Source organism: Pygocentrus nattereri, chromosome 7 (assembly GCF_015220715.1).
Source record: "Pygocentrus nattereri isolate fPygNat1 chromosome 7, fPygNat1.pri, whole genome shotgun sequence".
Classification (NCBI taxonomy): Eukaryota; Metazoa; Chordata; class Actinopteri; order Characiformes; family Serrasalmidae; genus Pygocentrus; species Pygocentrus nattereri.
In genome coordinates this window covers 43448613-43467086 of record NC_051217.1, presented here as the reverse complement: position 1 = coordinate 43467086, position 18474 = coordinate 43448613, and the positions used below count along the sequence as shown (strand labels likewise).

Sequence of the window (18474 nt, the reverse complement as noted above, 5' to 3'; positions counted from 1 at the left end):
CAAACATATTTTGATGTTTTGACGTGCACATAATTTAATACATTTAATAACTCTATATATAGTACGTTTGTTTTTTTAATTTATTTATTTATTTTTATTACTTTTTAAAAAATTATTATTTTTAAAAGTCCAGCGTGACGTCACGACCCAAACACGGAAGTGCAGCGCGGTGTTGCGGAGTTTCGGCGGAGCGTTGCTGTGAAGTTTGCGGTCAGTGCCTGCGGTCAGTGCCTGCGGTCAGTGCCTGCGGCATGGTGAGGGCTGAAGCTGCCCGCAGTGATGGAGAGGGTCCGGGCTCGTGCTCCGCTCGGGGTGTCCGGCTCAGCCGAGCCTGTAAAGCTGCGGACCCGGAAGTCGAAGCTGTACAGTAAAAAGCCCGCGGGGTGGCGGGAGCGCGGTGAGACTCACGCGCCGCACTGCTGTTAACAAAGCTTTAGCAACACGCGGCCACGAGTTAATACATTCAGGCCACAGGTTATCATACTGAATTCAATTTCTCGTATATTGTGGCCTAAATAGATACATTTGCGCTGTCAGTATAGTACGTCATAACCTCAGTATAGTAATTTGTGGCCTTGATATCGTTATTTGTGGCCTCAGTATAGTAGTTTGTGGCCTCAGTATAGTAATTTGTGGCCTTAGTATAGTAGTTTGTGGCCTTGATATAGTAATTTGTGGCCTCAGTATAGTAGTTTGTGGCCTTGATATCGTCATTTGTGGCCTCAGTATAGTAATTTGTGGCCTCAGTATAGTAATTTGTGGCCTCAGTATAGTAATTTGTGGCCTCAGTATAGTAATTTGTGGCCTCAGTATAGTAGTTTGTGGCCTTGATATAGTAATTTGTGGCCTCAGTATAGTAGTTTGTGGCCTCAGTATAGTAATTTGTGGCCTCAGTATAGTAGTTTGTGGCCTCAGTATAGTAGTTTGTGGCCTTGATATAGTCATTTGTGGCCTCAGTATAGTAATTTGTGGCTGAGTATAGTAGTTTGTAGCCTCAGTATAGTAATTTGTGGCTGAGTATAGTAATTTGTGGCTGAGTATAGTAATTTGTGGCCTCAAAAAATTCTTTTATGGCCTCAATAATTCATGGCTTCAGTATATTAAAATATGTGGCCCAATATAGTAATTTGTGGCTTCAGTATAGTCATTTTTGGCTTTGATATAGTCATTTGTGGCCTCATTATATTAACTTGTGACCTCAAAATAGTCATTTGTGCCCTCCGTACATTAATAATTGACCTTAGTATAGCCACGTCTTATTAAAAATAATCACCGTGTCATTTTAGGGGCTCCGTAAGTGGCCACTGTGGACAAAATGAAAAATAACCGGTAACCACATCTGCTGTAAACATACCTACTGACCATTTGAACAGGTCCCGCAGTCGTCTGTAGTCTAAAGTGAGATTTCCTGATTTAAAAACTGAAAACCTGAATATATCTTGAAGGTTGAATTTTGGCTCCAGTACTTCGGGGGCAGACTGTTAGATTTGTTTTCCTTTGCTGAATGATTCATTTAACAAATCGCAAAACTGAGGACAATGCTAGCCTATGTGGCTAATGCTAGCTAGCACCACAGACATATTTTTCATTTATTAATTTTACATTTATGGCGTTTGGCTGACGCTCTTATCCAGAGCGACTTACAATCGGATCATTTTACACAGGTAGGCCGAGGTGGTGTTTGGAGTCTTGTCCAAGGACCCTTACTGGTATAGTGTAGGGTGGTTACCCAAGCGGGGCATCGAACCCCAGCCTACAGTGTGGAAGGCAGAGGTGTTACCCACTACACTACATGTTAGTCAGCCTCTAGCTCAGTGGCTCGCAGTCAAGATTTGCTTAGTGCTCTAAGGACTCTAAGGATGATTGTGTGCTTGAAAAAGTCTGAGTTCACTTAAATCAAAGTTCTGCATCGGTTCCACGTGAATGAAGCATGTTACATTGCAATTTACTCACTTTTGGTTAGAGTGGAGTTGATCAGTGTTGATGTCCTTTACCTCTCCTCCTATTGAACTGGCTTATCTGCTGTTGTGAGCAGTATAGAGCAGTGTGTGACACCTGCTGCACAGCTATTTCAGTGGTAAACAGCAGAAGTCACTGTTTTTTTTTCCATCATCACAGGTGTCTTTGGGGTCAGCGTAACGGTTTTCTCTGTGATATTTCGCCTCGTTAACTGCTTCCTGGTCCAGACCAGCTTTGTCCCAGATGAATACTGGCAGTCCCTGGAAGTCTCCCATCGAATGGTCTTCAAATATCCTCTCAACTGCTGGCTCACCGCAGGCCTTGTAACATGCACATCGTATCTAAGTCAAATAAATTTAGTGATATTTTTACATGAAGAACTCTTTTGCTAGTGGTGTAAAATGTATGGCTGCATAGTGATGCATTGATAGATGGCGGATAATTCATGCATTAATTTTGTTTAGAAATACCCAAATCAATTAGAATCGAGTGTAATAACGGTAGTATAGTATGCAATAAAGTGTTTGTAATTTTTTAGCTTAAATAATTGAAACTTCTGGAAAAAAGTTTGATGTGTCCCCAGATTGCAGGCAGTTTTGGGCCGATTCTGGCTTTCCTGTGTGAATGTTGATTGACTACCAGGTAGATGTTTGGCATGTGGGCCAGTATAGCGCCAGATCCTGGACAGCTTCATACCGTTTTGCCTTGTGTCTGCATATGTGGGACAATTCTGGCATAAGTATTGTGGACTAGCAATGTAGTTGGGCCAGATTAGGACCAGATTTGGGCCATATCCTTTAATTCTACACACTTTACAGTGTGTGGGCCACATCTGGACTGAGGATACAGCTGTATACTGGGCCAGAAAGACAAATTTTGATACCTGGGCTGTTTTTATTCTCTGTATATTACTGTACTCTGTAAATACACTCTAAATACATATACATATATATATATATATATATATATATATATATATATATATATATATATATATATATATATATATATATATATATATATATGTGTGTGTGTGTGTGTGTGTGTGTGTGTGTGTGTGTGTGTGTGTGTATGTGTGTGTGTATTTAGCATAATTGTTAGCATATAAAATAATTATGAATTATGTCAAATGAATTGAACATCCAGTTTTTCTTTTCTATGTCTTTAAACCCTTGACTTGTGTTCTTAAGTATGGCTATGAAACCTGGGAGTGGAAGGAGGGTATCCGAGGTTACTCCTACCCGCTCCTCTTTGCTCTACTGTACAAGATTCTGGACCTGCTGCATTATGATACGGTTCAGCTATTGGTAAGTGGTCCTCAGCATGTTGCACCAATGCAGACAGATGCATTAGCAGCAGGGCTGTCACTATCAGTTATGCTGGTAGGCAAGTAAACTATTGTTTATTTCAAAACAATAAAAGTGTAGTTATTTCAAACATTGCAAAAATACAGTATTGAGAAAAAGGTAAACAAGCAAGGCTCTAGAAGGACTTTATGAAAAAACAGTAGCAAAGAATTGGACATAAATGTGTTCACGTGTTTTTTTTCTCTTTAAACTGTAGCATTAAACAGGCTATTTGCATGCCTTCAAGACTGATCTATGTAAATGAGCTCTGTTCTGATTGGCTGCCCTGTATTGCACCTCTTTCAAAAAGAAGCCTGGGCTGACACACCCCTTATAACTTCAGTGTGAATGGGTGGAGCTAAACTGCTATAGCTGATATATATGTATTCGGTATTGGGGACCCCCACTCCCCAGTACTGAGCTCATTATAACTGCACTACTGTTTAGATTTGCACTGTTTATACCCACAGACCTTAATCTGTATGTGCCTTATCTCACATTAGTGTTCATTTCAGCACCTCTTCTATTATTTTTTATTATTCTATTTTTCTACAATTAATGTTTATTTTTACGATTAGTGTTTAGTGTTTTTTTTTGTGTGTCTATATAAATTCACACTTTTCCTGTTTACTGTCTATTTAATGTTATTGTTACACCGCGGGTGCTGAGAGTACACTGTATATCCTGTACATATTGTAGTACTGACAATAAAGCTGACTTGGCTTGATGTGCTTGTTATATATGTGTTGGTTTTTTGTGACGTCACAAAAACCATTCAAAACGGGCTCTTCCGCTTAGCTTAGCTTCTATATGCGAACTATAACGACTGTAACGATGGACAGCCTTAATTTGCACACGAACAGAATCATGTTTTAGGTTTGTTTTGCAGATCCTGCTGCCTCGAGTTCTGCAAGCGCTTCTTGCAGCGTTTGCTGACGCCAAGCTCTATGACCTCGTTCGGAGGTGGGAGAGTCCAGATGTAGCCAAATGGACGGTAAGAGAATTTCTGTTTCTTTTTAAGGTCTGGCCGTTCTTTATAAGGACTCCTGCACTGCATGGGTCAGAATAGACTTGGGGGGTATGTTGACATATTAACTGACTGTTCAGCTCATTTGCTAATATCACTGCGCTTACTGTGGCCTTCCAGTGGTCAAGTGTTATATATAATATGTCCAGAAAGGTGTTAAATCATATGCTGTATATTTCAGAACAGAATGTGTCATAACATCCTATAATGTGGCAAGAGAAGAACTGGCGAAACTATGCAAATGAGCTGAGCAGTGAACAGTAAGCTTGTTGTTGCAGTCCTATGCAAACGTTTGAACATCGCTGGTTAAGTTACATGTTTGGCTTATTTTTACTTAGAAAATCAACAAGACGTGTCATTTTGTCAGCCAGACTTTTGCATGTTATTGTATGTGGTGGTATAACCGATTGCATGGCCTGTAGTTTGTGAGATCAGCTACCCACGTTGAAGAACATGTCCAAAGCATCCTTGTAATTCCGCTGTACTGAATTGTTCTTTTGTTTTGTTTATGTTTTGTTCTGTTTGTGTCTCCAGTATTTCTGTCAGCTGTGCTCGTGGTTCACCTGGTACTGCTGCACCCGCACCCTTAGCAACAGCATGGAGACCACGCTCACTGTTCTGGCTCTCTGCTACTACCCTCTGCACGGCACCAAGACACAAAACAGGTCTGGACACACTGAGTTTCACAACGTCAGCGCAGACAGTAACCTTTAGTGTGGCTGCTGTACAAAACCGTTTGTGTTGCTGACATTGTTGTGACATCGGTATTGATGCAATGGCGTTTTGGCCATTGCAGATTTAAAGGGCCCACAACTTACATTTTTCTTGCATTTTATTTTTATTCCCCCCCTGATGTCCACTTGTATTGTTTGTGTGAGTTCATGTACCAAGTTTAGTCATAATAAAAATTCCCAGCCTCTCTATCACTAAGAGCAGGATGGTTTTTTTATTGGTCTGCATTTAAGCCTAATATATGTAAATGACCTCTGTTCTGATTGGCTGTACGGAATATCAGTATGGCCTGAAACCCAACTCAATGGGAGGAGCTAAACTGCTATAGATAGAATAGGCAGATGTAACTTAATACATTAGTATTTGTGACATCACAAAAGCAAAATATTCCAAAGAGATTGTATTTGCAGCGTAGTTTTGGGATGGAATGGTAGAGCTGGAAACCTTTTCCCCAGTTTTCTACCCAATGTAGTCGTATACAATGCCACCCACTAGTTAGGACAGCACCACTAGTGCTAGGAGAGTGAAAGCTAGAACAGACCTGTGAACCACAACCACGTCTTTTGGAACTGCAGCTAACACGTCATTGGACAGCCGATTGCGCTCGGATGAAAGGCCCACCCGTCAGTTCTGTTATCAGCTAACAGACGTCTGCACTGACTAGCAACGTGCTGAGTGATGGGGGAGATGTGGGGCATCCCACCCACCCAGCGAGAGCGAGGCCAGATTTACATGCTATGGGCCCTTTAAGAAATGAAGCTATTTTGGGTGTGAATGAATCCAGAACGATGATGTAGTATTAGTTGTATTCTTTATATGGTTTCTTGCATTTTGGTGGGTGGGTGAATGTGTGCACTGTGGGGCCTGGTGAAATTCTTGGGCCACCAACTTTTTCCAGCAGAGACGGGCACTACTGTACTATTAGAAGTTGAGGCCTGGCTTTTGTTCATTCTCTCTGTAAATATTTAAAGTCCCTGCGAATGCTCCACGTAACTTTGCCTGTGTTTGCATTACATACAGTACTGCGGGAAAGTTTTAGGCATCTAAGCAAATTTTAACCAGTTGACCTCAGCAGTGAGTTGATCACAATATACATTAGAATAAAGTCGTATTCATAATTCAAATAAACACAAAAACAATAAAAAGTAACAAGAATTTCTCGGGTCCATATTTTTCCTCGACGCCTTCACAGCCGCCACAGAGACTCGTTAATATCATCAATTACATCATGAGCTCAATTTGCTGAAGCACTGATTGGTCAAACCAGGAGCTGCTTTTTAACTACATATAATACTGGACTTCCTGAAGGGGAGGCTTGGAGATGGGTAAACAAACACACCAACATCCAGAACATCACTATTTATTATATATATATATATATATATATATATATATATATACACACACACACATATGTAAATCATTATTAATTAATGTTCTATAAATTTTCTTCAAATATTAACACTTTTCTCAGCAAATAAACACAAACTACACAAATAAATAGATTTTGGAAATGTGTCTTGGGTGCCCAAGACTTTTGCACAGTACTGTACAGAAGTTTTCAAGGTTTCTCTTGCGGAGTTTTTCCTTGCCACTGTTGCTTTTGGCTTGCTCATGGGGGCTTGGACCCGGATTTTTCTGCAAAAAGATGATTTGTGACGGTGCCCGTTGTAAAAAGCGCAATATAAATAAACTTGTCTTAACCTAAAGCGGCACAGATTAGTTTCTACTTCTAGATCGGATGCATCTTGACAGCCTTGTGATTGTAATGAGAAGGTCAGATCATGCTTTTTAAACATCACTGTGCATGTACACGTCACTGAGATAGGAGAAAAGCAGCTATAGCTGAGCCAAAGCTTAAAGCAGAGCAAAGCAAGTCATGTTTTCATTCATATTTATATGTTTTAGTCTATACTAGGCCATATTAGGACATATTGGGACATATTTGCAGCCAAGAAAATGTGCATAAAATGTTGTGGACAAGGACAAAATTTGGGTTGCTGAGCCCTGGTCGACCCACAAAGCGTTCATGCATTACCACTAGACTTATGCTATCATTGTGCATCATATTCATTCATATTTATGGACAGTACCGTCCTGTTTATTGCACTGTTAACACAAAATCTTTCTGTTTCTCTGTGGTTTTCTCTAGTAGCTGGAAGTACTTGTCGCTGGTGTCTCTGGCTGTCGTGGTTCGTCCAACAGCTTTGATCGTGTGGCTGCCTCTGTTACTCCATCACCTGTGGCGTGAGGAGAACAAACTGAAGCTCATCACTCAGCAGGGCCTTCCTGTTGCGTAAGCGCATCTTGTTCTTGAAACCAGTGGTGGACAAAGTCCGGAAGTTCCGTCCGTGAGTGAAAGTAGAAACACTTTTTTTTCGAAAAATATCTTCGGACTGAAAGTGGAGTTACTCTAATCTGCATTTCTACTTAAGCAAAAGTCTTTTAAACGCCAGGTGTCAAAAGTAAAAGTATTGTGAGTTATTACAGTGGCTACACTTGTGGGTCAAGTTGCATATTTAGTTAAAAGTGCAAATAAATCAGCACGTCCTGCACAGAGAACACACGTCCGCACACTGTAATGCACAAACACTGTTCGTTTGCTGAATTTGGGTAGCGCTGTTGCCTCACAGCGAGGAGGGCCTGGGTTCGATGCCCCGGTCGGGTGACCGGGGTCCTCTCTGTAAGGAGTTTGCATGTTCTCCGGGTTCTCCGGTTTCCTCCCACAGTCCAAAGACATGCAGTCAGGCCAATTGGACATGCTAAATTGCACCTGGGTGTGAGTGACTGTCTGTGTCTGTCTGTCTGCCCTGCGATGGACTGGTGACCTGTCCAGGGTGATTCCTGCCTTCCGCCCGATGACCACTGGGATAGGCTCCAGCACCCCCCCGCGACCCTGACGGAGAAGCGGCTTAGAAGATGGATGGATGGAGTATCCAGTGTAGCGATTCACTTGTACCTATTACAGTGGCATTTCTTCCAATGCGTCACTAAAAATCTTAGATAAAAATGATGAAAATTAAGAAGACAAAGGCAGAACTATGAATAACTGTTACGGCATAAGTCAACACACGATCGTAGTACAGTACTGAAGTGTAGAAAACGATTCCATGACACGTCAGTGCTTCTTTGTTCTTCATTACTGAGTTTAACTAAACAAAACACTGCATTCGGGGTTCATTTGAGTTTTAAACTGTAAATGGCAAAATTATCACGCATCATTTTAAGAAGTTTAGGGAACCAAATGGGCGCAGCACACCAGCGCCAGTGTTTCACAATACAGCACAACCTCAGGTATATCCTGGAATTAGTATTATGTGTAGCTGTGATGCCTCACAGAACTTCTACTTTATAATCTTGCTACTTTTCACTCAAGTTAGCAAAACTATTTCTACTCTCGCTCACAGACATTTGCCTACAACTGCGTCAAACAAATGTTCTTCCTCAGGTGATTTTATGAATTTGCAATTCAACTGTAATATTACTTTCACAGGGCTCTCACTCTGCTGTGTTCGACACTGATAGACTGCGCATCCTATGGCAAGGTAAAGATTTTTAAGTCACACGTTGATGTTATGGTTTAAGCAATGTGACGGGATATGCAATATGTAGGATCTTTAATCTTCATATCTGGAGGTATTTTTGCGGTTTGCTATACATTTGACTTACATGACATTATATAATTAATGTAATTAATCTATAAATGTAATTGCATAATGAAATACATGATTTACATTCAGTACTGACTGGGTCAAGTTTGCATTTCTGACTTTTTCAGTATGTTTTGATGTCAAAAAATGACAAAAACATGGAAAAATGTTCTTTCTTTCCACAAAACAGGACCGTACTTGGCCTGGGCAGTATAACGATATTTATCATCATTGTGATAAATTACATCACAAGCATATTGTGGATATCATCATGACTTAAAAACACTTCCCAACTGAGAGTAGCATTGGTCCTGTTCAACTGGATTCAATGCAGCTCAGTGATGTTCAGCATCACTGGATTAGTAGTTGTGATAGCATTGCTTAAATGTAGCACTACTTTGTTCCAACTTCTCAGATTTCAGAAGAAACAACTTTGGTTCAAATCATAATCTCCTTTCATGCTCACAAACACAGATGTGGTTCGGGTTAAAAGTTCACAGCCTGCGCTTTGCCCGCAGTTTCTCCTGTTGTTGAGCTATGAGTGAGAAATACTTCAGCGAAACGCTGGAAAGTTCAGAACTTACTTCAGATTTGTTGTATCCTCACAGTGGATCTTCGTCCAGTGGAACTTTCTGAAGTTCAACGTCGTGCACAACGTGGCCGAGTTTTACGGGACGCACCCCTGGCACTGGTACTTCACTCAGGGGTTTGTGGTCGTTGTCGGCCCTCACCTCCCGTTCTTCCTGCACGGATGCGCGTTGGCCTCCAAGAGACACAGAGTGCTGCTCATGAGCATCGTGTGGACGCTCCTGGTTTACAGGTGATGTTGGTGGATTGATTCTTTTAGTGCCACACGATATGTCAGTTGCAGTTTTCAGAGCAACAGAAGAAACAACTTCAACAAATACTGGACCCTCTACCAAAAGAGTTCTTCTCTAAAACTCTTTACCCGTTAATATGCGTCAGGCATCTGTCATACATTTTTCTTACCGTGTGTGGTTTATATATCGTTGCTGTCGGAACAAAATCTCGTATCTCCATTTTTGACGTTTTTCAGTTTTTGACATAATTTGAAGATACCAATAGGCCTATATATTGTGTGTAGATTCCATGATGAATGGACCAAAAGAAATGACCTAAAATGACTTGGAAAAAAGTCTGGTTCCATTGACTTACATTAAAAGTAGAGTATGTTTTCACCTTGTCCTGTAAAGTTACAATTTTGGAGATATGAGGTTTTGATCCGGCAACAGGGTTATGTTTATATTGCTGTTTTTTGAAACATTGGATCTCCATTTACTCCATTAAATTTACTCCACTAACTTTACAGGAGAAGGAAAAAATATGCTTTACTTTTAATGGAAGTCAATGGAACCAGACTTTTTTCCAAGTACTTTTGAGTCGCCTTTTTTTTTTTGGTTCATTCAGCATGAAATTTACATACTGTTTAAAAGCCAAAAGGCATTTTCAAAATATGTCAAAAACTGAAAATTGTCATGAAAATTGTTCTGACAGCAGCGATATATGTTATAAGGCAGAAAACTCCAAAACTACCATGTGCCACTCTTTTTTTTTTTTTTGTTTGTTTTTTTGACTCTATGCTTTTGATCTCTGTGCAAAAGTCAGAGACCACCCTTATATTTAACAGAAAATTTACACAGACAGCTAAATCTACTGTCAGCTGTTTCCCTTTATTCCAGCTTCCACTCTTTTCAGGAGCCTCACTTCCAGCTCCTCAAAGAATCTGTAGACACGCCTCCAAAGCTCAGTCTTAGAAGCTAGTTGATGATTTTCTGAACTAATCAAACCCATTCAGTGGTGCTGAGGTCTGGACTCTGGGGTGGTCAGTCCACCGTTCAGCTTCTTTGTTTGATGTGCCCGTCTCCTTTTCTCAGTGAGGTTCTTCTTGATCAGCTACACGTCCTTTCAGACCCACAGCGCTGAGTGGTCTTCTCACAGTGGAAGGATGGACAGAAACACCTGTGGATGTTTTCAGATCTGAAGCAGCTTGATTTTCTCCTCTCTCTTAGAGATTTGACTGCTGTCTACCTGATGGGGGCAATTTTGGTATCTACCAGCTCTTCCAGGTGGTTGTTAGGAGTGTCATTTTTACTGTAGCGTTTATATTTGACCTTCTCCTTCCTTATGCAGGTGGATGATGTTATATCTGAGCTCAGAAACATGTCCTTCAGACATTTTAGATGCACATGAGAAAGAAACGCATGAGGCAGTTGAGATGAGTTTGGGTAGATGTTTGTGTGAATGTTAGTGTCTGTTTGAAAGGGAACAAAATGCCAGTGATTCATTTGGGAACATTTGGGAAACAGCTGGAGCTGGTCTAAAATAGGAAGGATGGCAGAATTAAAGTAGGATGGATAAAGTAAATGCTACAGTTAGGCCCAGAAATATTTGGACAGTGACACAATCTTCATGATTTGGGCTCTGCATGCCACCACATTGGATTTGAAATGAAACAACTGAGATGCAGTTGAAGTTTAGACTTTTAGGTTTGATTCAAGGGGTTGCACAAAAACATCCTATGAAACGTTTAGGAATTGCAACCATTTTTCTACAAAGCCTCCTCATTTCAGGGGCTCAAAAGTAATTGGACAAATTAACTTTACCATAAATAAAATGTTCGTTTTTAATACTTTGTTGAGAATCCTTTGCAGGCAATGACTGCCTGAAGTCTGGAACTCATGGACATCACCAAACGCTGGGTTTCCTCTTTTGTGATGCTTTGCCAGGCCTTTACTGCAGCCGTCTTCAGTTGTTGCTTGTTTGTGGGTCTCTCTGCCTTAAGTTTTGTCTTAAGCAAGTGAAACGCATGTTCGATCGGGCTGAGATCTGGTGATTGACTGCAGAATATTCCACTTCTTTGCCTTAAAAAACTCTGGGTTGCTTTCGCAGTAAGTTTCGGCTCATTGTCCATCTGCCGTGTGAAGCGACGTCCAAACAGCCTTGCTGCATTTGGTTGAATCTGAGCAGAGTTTATCCCTGTACACGTCAGAATTCATCCGGCTGCTTCTGTCTTCTGTCACATCATCAGTAAACACTGGTGACCCAGTGCCATCGGAAGCCGTGCATGCCTGTGCCATCACACTGCCTCCACTGTTTTACAGACGATGTGGTGTGCTGTGGATCATGAGCCGTTCCAGCCTTCTCCATACTCTCTTCTTCCCATCATTCTGGTACAGGTTGATTTTAGTTTCATCTGTCCAAAGAATGCTGTTCCCGAAGTTCCAGGCTTCTTTAGACGTTTTTTGGCAAAGTCTAATCTGGCCTTTCTATTTCTGAGGCTGATTAGTGGTTTGCACCTTGTGGTGAACCCTCTGTATCTGCTCTCATGAAGTCTGCTCTTTATGGTAGACTTAGATCCTGATGCACCTACTTCCTGGAGAGTTTTCTTAGCTTGGGTGGATGTTGTGTAGGGATTGTCTTCACCATGGAAAGAATTCTGCGATCATCACCCACTGTTGTCTTCCGTGGACGTCCACCAACAAACTGTTGATTTGACCACTCCTAACATTTCTGCCATCTCTCTGATGGAGTTCTTCTTTTTTCAGCCTAACGATGGTCTGCTTCACTTCCATTGAGAGCTCCTTTGACCGCATGTTGTGGGTTCACAGCAACAGCTTCCAAATGCAAATGCCACACCTGGAATCAACTCCAGACCTTTTACTTGTCTAATTGATGGATTAATGAGGGAATAGCCCATGCAGCCCACGAATATAGCTTTTGAGATCATTGTCCAATTACCTTTGGACCCTTGAAAAAGAGGCAGCTACATATTAAAGAGCCGTAATTCCTAAACCCTTCCTCCAATTAGGTTGTGAATACTACCCTCAAATTAAAGCTGAGAGTCTTATCTTTAATATGTTTTGGTAAACAGCTAAAATACCAAAACTTGTGTCACTGTCCAAATATTTCTGGGCTTAAATGTAGATTTGATGTCACACTTGTATTTGTTTGTTAAATATATGTTTCCTATATTTGTGTTTTATTTCTGTCACTGAAAAATGAGTAACTTGTATGGTACTGTACTTTATAGCTAACCTTTCACTGAGATACTGTATGAATTTTCTTACAGCTTCTTAGCCCATAAGGAGTTCCGCTTCATCTACCCTGTGCTGCCTTTTTGTGTGATATTTTGTGGTAAGTATTTAAAACTCCAAAAAATTAGGGCCATTTTAAATTGTGAAGCATTCATTGGAGTCTAGTTCAACAACTGCAGTCTTGAATAAAGTCTGTCTGTCTGTCTGTCTGTCAGGTCTGTCTTTGGTGAAGCTGCGCACCTGGAGGAAGCCGGCTGCAGGTGCGTTAGTGGCACTGAACCTGATTCCAGCTTTATACACTGGGTTAGTCCACCAGCGAGGAGTCCTGGACGTTATGGGTCACCTGCAGCACCTGTGTGACACCACTGACCCGCAGAGCTCACCTTCACCAGAGGTGCTGTTCCTCATGCCCTGCCATTCCACCCCACTGTACAGGTGAGCCACCTGGAGCCAGGTATCAGGTACCCACATACATGACCAGTCAGAAGTATGGACGCACCTGACTAGGTTTTTTTCATAATTTTAAAGACATTTTGATATAATATAAATATCAACAATCTAATATATAACATTATAATATATGAATATAAACAAAACATTTCATGCCTAAAGTGTGCACCCCTGGCCAAATGACATATTTTGGTGATTTGTGAACTGAAAAGAAGTAAATGTAACCCTTGCATATTTAAAAACAAAAATATTTAATGCATATGTACTTTGTTTTTTTAAGTTGACCAAATAGAAAAAATAAAAAAGTCATTTGTGCAAAAGTTCGTTCACTCTGTTAAGTCAGTACTTAATAGCAACCATCTTTGGTAGATATTAGTATATATAGTATTCGCTCGTCTGGCTTCGCACGCATATGAACTTGAGTGATGTCCCATTCTTAATCCATGGGGTTTAATATGATGTCGGCCCACCCTTTGCAGCTATAACAGCTTCAACTCTTCCGGGAAGGCTTTCCACAAGGGTTAGGCTTGGATGCTTCACTTAGTGGTGGCCACATCTGCGCTGGACCTCTTGATACCTGTTGAAGCTCTGTAAATCTCACACTGTGTAACTTGATTTATTTTCTAGAAGGAAACTGATTTTGGTCTGTGGAGGATTTTGTAATTCCACTACTCCTTACATTCTAGTTGGAGACTGACTGATTCTGGTCTGGAGAGGATGTGGTAATTCCACCACTCTTCTTCCCCCAGAGCTCCTTTTCCACTGCGTGAGTCATAAACAGTTTCGGAAAGTCTTGGAGAGCAGTGAAGATGCCCGAGGATATTTTTGTTTCGCTCACATTCGGCCTTTTGTTGAAAGGCACTGTAAATCATGTTTTGCAGCCATGATATTCCCGAGTTTCTTCCCACAGGCCAGGGGTTTATTTACCTAAACTGGCTGAATTCGTGGTCACTGTTGGCAAAAACCGATGAGAGATCGTCTGACAACTCGGTTTTATTTATTTTCTGTCTTTTCTCACTCCCGGCCTGAATGGTAGAAATGTTTGCGTTTCATTTCTATTTGTCTTGTCTTGTCATGCCAAGGATGAGTCCTAAACAGCTTGCTATTGGACATACAGTCGTGTGCAAACGTCTGGGCACCCTTGGTCAAATAAACGGGTTTTGTTGATTTAAGTGACGATAAGTGAATACATCCTCTACAGAGAACACACTTCTGCACATTTTAATGCACAGTTATGGCTTATTTGCTGAATTCAGTGCATTACACTGTTAGAAATAAACCTACTATGCAGGTACATGATTCATTCATCAGGGTACAAACAATGTAAGTGCACCCTCAAAGGTGCAACAGCGGTTTTAAGGTCCAATGGTGAACCTTACAAGAGTTTTCCCTAGTGGAAAAGTAGATATTTGTACCTTTGGGGCAGTCGTGGGCTGGAGGTCAGGGAACCAGTCTTGTGACCGGAAGGTCGCCGGTTCAATCCCCAGAGCTGGCAGCACATGACTGAGGTGTCCTTGAGCAAGACACCTAACCCCCAACTGCTCCCCAGGTGCTGCGGATTGGGCTGCCCACCGCTCCGGGCAAGTGTGCTCACTGCCTCCTAGTGTGTGTGTGTGCTCACTAGAGTGTATGTGAAATTTCCCCATTGTGGGACTAATAAGGGCCACTTAATCTGAATCTTTTCATAACCAAATGTTTTAAAACAGAACAATAAAATAAAAAGCCTGGAGGCGAGGCGAGGCGAGGCGAGGCGAGGCGAAGTGAGTGGAGTCAGTACAGCTTAGAAAATATTTCAGTGGATTATGGTCCAGTTATGTTCCCTGACTAAAGGTACTGGGATGTACCCCTGAGGGTCCCACCCCAATGACAAGAGGGGAACTGCTCCATTGACAGTGCCGTAGAGCGTAGGAGACAAAATAAAATATAAATTGTGGTGCAGAATTTGTTGCACATTTAATATTTTATGTTTTCTCCCTGTTAACCTCAGCAAATAAATCAAAATTGGGTTCTAAAAATGGAAGGAAGACGCCCTGTTTGTATGTGTTTCACTTATTTTCACTTAGAAAATCAACAAAACATGTCATGTGACGAGGCATTCAAACTTTTGCAGCCGACTGTATGATGTGCTGTGTTCAGCATCATCACCAGCAGCCTGCGTTTTGAACGCTGAAGCATCACGACTGAATGATCTGTATGATCACTTGGAGGAGATAATATGGAGAATTTCATAAAGAAAACAGTGTCAAGTTTTCATGAGGCAGTAATGTCAGACTGACGGCCGAACAAACAGAATTTGAGCTGTTCATTAGTTTTCCTCAATAGAGATTCTGATCACAGTAATGTTAATTTTGTCAGCACTTCATGGAGTTTATGATGTTAAAAAGGAAGCCTGCTGTTCACATTTACTTACCCACATTCACCAGCCGATTTACGGCAACTCTAGCTTAAATAGGGATTTAGGGAACACCACCAGTGGCGTGTTGGTTTCCTCCCTTTCACTGATGCACATAAAAGCTACTTGAGGGTGGCAACAGCACCTCCTTGTGGAGAATCTTAAGCCTGCTAAATACAAGTGAGGGTGTCAAGCCAGGTCCACAGGTATCCCACCTGAAAACAGGATTTAAATGATTGTACTTGTTATACGTAAATTTATTGTATATATTATATTATAACACAGTATAAACACCAGGGTTAATTCAGCGCAGTGTAGACTTGATGATTTTTTTAAAATTCTGCTTAGATGATAATTTGACACAGATCATCTGCAGTTGATTATTATGATTATTTAATGATAATATATATCGCTGATGTCAGGCCAAAACCTCGTATCTCAGTTTTTGTCGTCGTTAATTTTTTTGACATTGTTTAAAAAGGTCCGTTGCCCTTTATGGGTCATAATTTCATGAGGAATAAAATTATTGGAAAAGTTTTGTTTTTTTTTCCATTTACTTCCAATAAAATTTAAGAATGTTTTTCCTTGTCTTGTGAAGTTACCTCTGTGGAGATATGAGGTTTTATTCCACCAGCAGCGATATGATCATTCTATACTTACTATGACGGGACATGAGAATATTCCATAGTTATAAAGTCCTGGGAAAAAATCCCATATTTTAACACTAATGTTGATGAGAAATATGAGGGTGTATTTTGCAGCCTATGTTAAACTGCAGAAACAGGAATGCGATGTGAGGTTTGTCCAGTCTAGTTTCACAATGTCGATGTAATATATTGATGTACAGTCTTTAAATGGTCATTTTGATAATTATATTATTCAATAATAAATTCAGTCTCGTTCTTATGGTTCCTTTAGCCACCTACACTGTCCAATCAAACTGCGCTTCCTGGAATGTCCACCAAATCTCACAGGAAGGGAGGACTACGTAGAGGAAGCAGCTGTGTTCTACGCAGACCCTCTCCAGTGGCTCAGGATGGCCTTCCCATACAAGTCCACTCTGCCCTCACACGTGGTCTTATTCGATCCACTTGAGAAGGTATTAAAGAATCAGAAAAGACGGCAGCCGGGGAACCCCACCCATTTTTAAAGATTTCTGCGAGACTTGTTTAGACAGCAGGCTTGTTGAGGAACGGTTGATTGTAGGGTCCTCGATTTCCTTACAGTGGTGGTGAATGGAACCAGGGGTCGGCTTGACAACAACAAATTTAGCCATTTCGTTTACTATTCAAAACCACCAGTGAACCTACATGTCCTTTGTATTTTTATATGCTTTATGCAAAAACGGTGAAAATTAAAATATGGGAGAAATTAAATAATTCTTTGGGAACTGTTGTGCCTCACAACGTCCTCCATGTACCCCTCCACCATGAATGGGCTTGAAAAATAAGTCTCAAATTTAGCACAAAACAACGTGTGTGACAGCGTAATGGTCGTCGTTTCATGTTCCTGGTTATTAAGACTCTGCAAGTGTCTCTAGAACCTCTGAATAACGGTTTACGTCTTAACCTTTTAAGTTTGCAGAAATTTTTAAATTTGGTGAAATGCCCCCTTGAGCACAAATGAAGATCGTTTATATTAACGACTCTACTTCTGTCCAACCATTCCTTGTAGGACATTTCGGCTTTTCTGGACGGGAACAGGTATGTGAAACAAGCTGAAATATTCCACACTCATGTCCCGGAAGGACGGGTGGGGAAGAAGATCCTGATATACGGACAGTAGCTCAAGAGCTCGCAGAATCACTGGACCATTGATGGCTTTTTCTTTTTTTTTCTTTTTTTTTCTGACAATTTTTACAAAGTTCAAACTGACACTGTACAACTTTTCTAATTAAATAGTTGATTTTGTAAAAGGTGTCATTTCATCTCTTTCCTTGAGTAAATACAACATTAAGAACATCTTTAAAATCACCATTAAAGGAACGGCGTTGGCAAAAAATCCCATGTACTCCAATCCAAATGATTTTCCTCTGACCCCAGATGGAGTCGATCCACCAAGATCCAAATTTTGCTTCTTTAGTTTAGGACTGAAGTCAGCAGTCACCCAAATAGCTCAAATTGTTTCTGTAAAATAAATAAATAAATACCACAGTAACACCTTTTAAACCCACTCAAACCACCCAGGTCTTCATTAAGCTCACACAGACTTGGTGATGTGGTTTAGAACCTGGACTCACTATGAACTGTAAAAATCAACAAAACCTCACCGCTTTAGACGACAGCAGGTAGGAATGAGCAATAGGCATTATTCCAAAATCTTATAACCTGATACTTCACAATGCATGACAGGTTTTCTGAGATCTGATCATTGGGAACAGACTAAAGAGAACCTACAGTGCCACATTCACTATATCGCCGAAAGTATTTGCTCGTTTGCCTTTACATGCATACGAATAGGCCCGCCCTTCAACTCCTCTGCGAAGGCTTTCCACAAGGGTTTGGAGTGTGTTTATGGGAATTTTTGACCGTTCTTCCAGAAGCACATTTGCGAGGTCAGACACTGTTCAACCAGCACTGCTCCCAGTAGACCACACACACACACACACATACAATATACACTTATATTCAGAATGCAAATATTTTTCATTGTGCAATATGTTCATAAGTGCAATACAGATCTTATGCAACTTAATTTTATTATTAACTTTATTATTATTTTGTTGTAAACAGTCAAGATTTAACTTTCATTTTTATTATTTATAATGTTTACCGTTTCTATTACAGGGTGCCTTACTTCTATTACTCCGCTGCTGTAATACTGTGAATTTCCCCACTGTGGGACTAATAAAGGATTATCTTAT

At 40.8% G+C, this 18474-nt stretch overlaps 1 protein-coding gene across 2 annotated transcripts; it reads left to right on the top strand.

Moving 5' to 3' along the window:
- The first annotated feature begins 143 nt into the window (after nt 1-143).
- pigb (phosphatidylinositol glycan anchor biosynthesis, class B) lies at nt 144-17530 on the top strand. 2 transcript variants are annotated; one of them, XM_017705026.2, is made up of 12 exons: nt 144-397; nt 2119-2248; nt 3149-3266; nt 4195-4299; nt 4867-4997; nt 7220-7360; nt 8558-8609; nt 9323-9534; nt 12805-12869; nt 12985-13204; nt 16530-16710; nt 17286-17530. In XM_017705026.2, exons 1-12 carry the CDS (start codon nt 280-282, stop codon nt 17394-17396), a joined length of 1584 nt encoding a protein of 527 aa, XP_017560515.1. In that variant the 5' UTR covers nt 144-279; the 3' UTR covers nt 17397-17530. The 2 variants fall into 2 exon arrangements, with proteins under 2 accessions (XP_017560515.1, XP_017560514.1); XM_017705025.2 differs by having other exon boundaries at nt 7217-7360.
- Nucleotides 17531-18474: the final 944 nt, after the last annotated feature.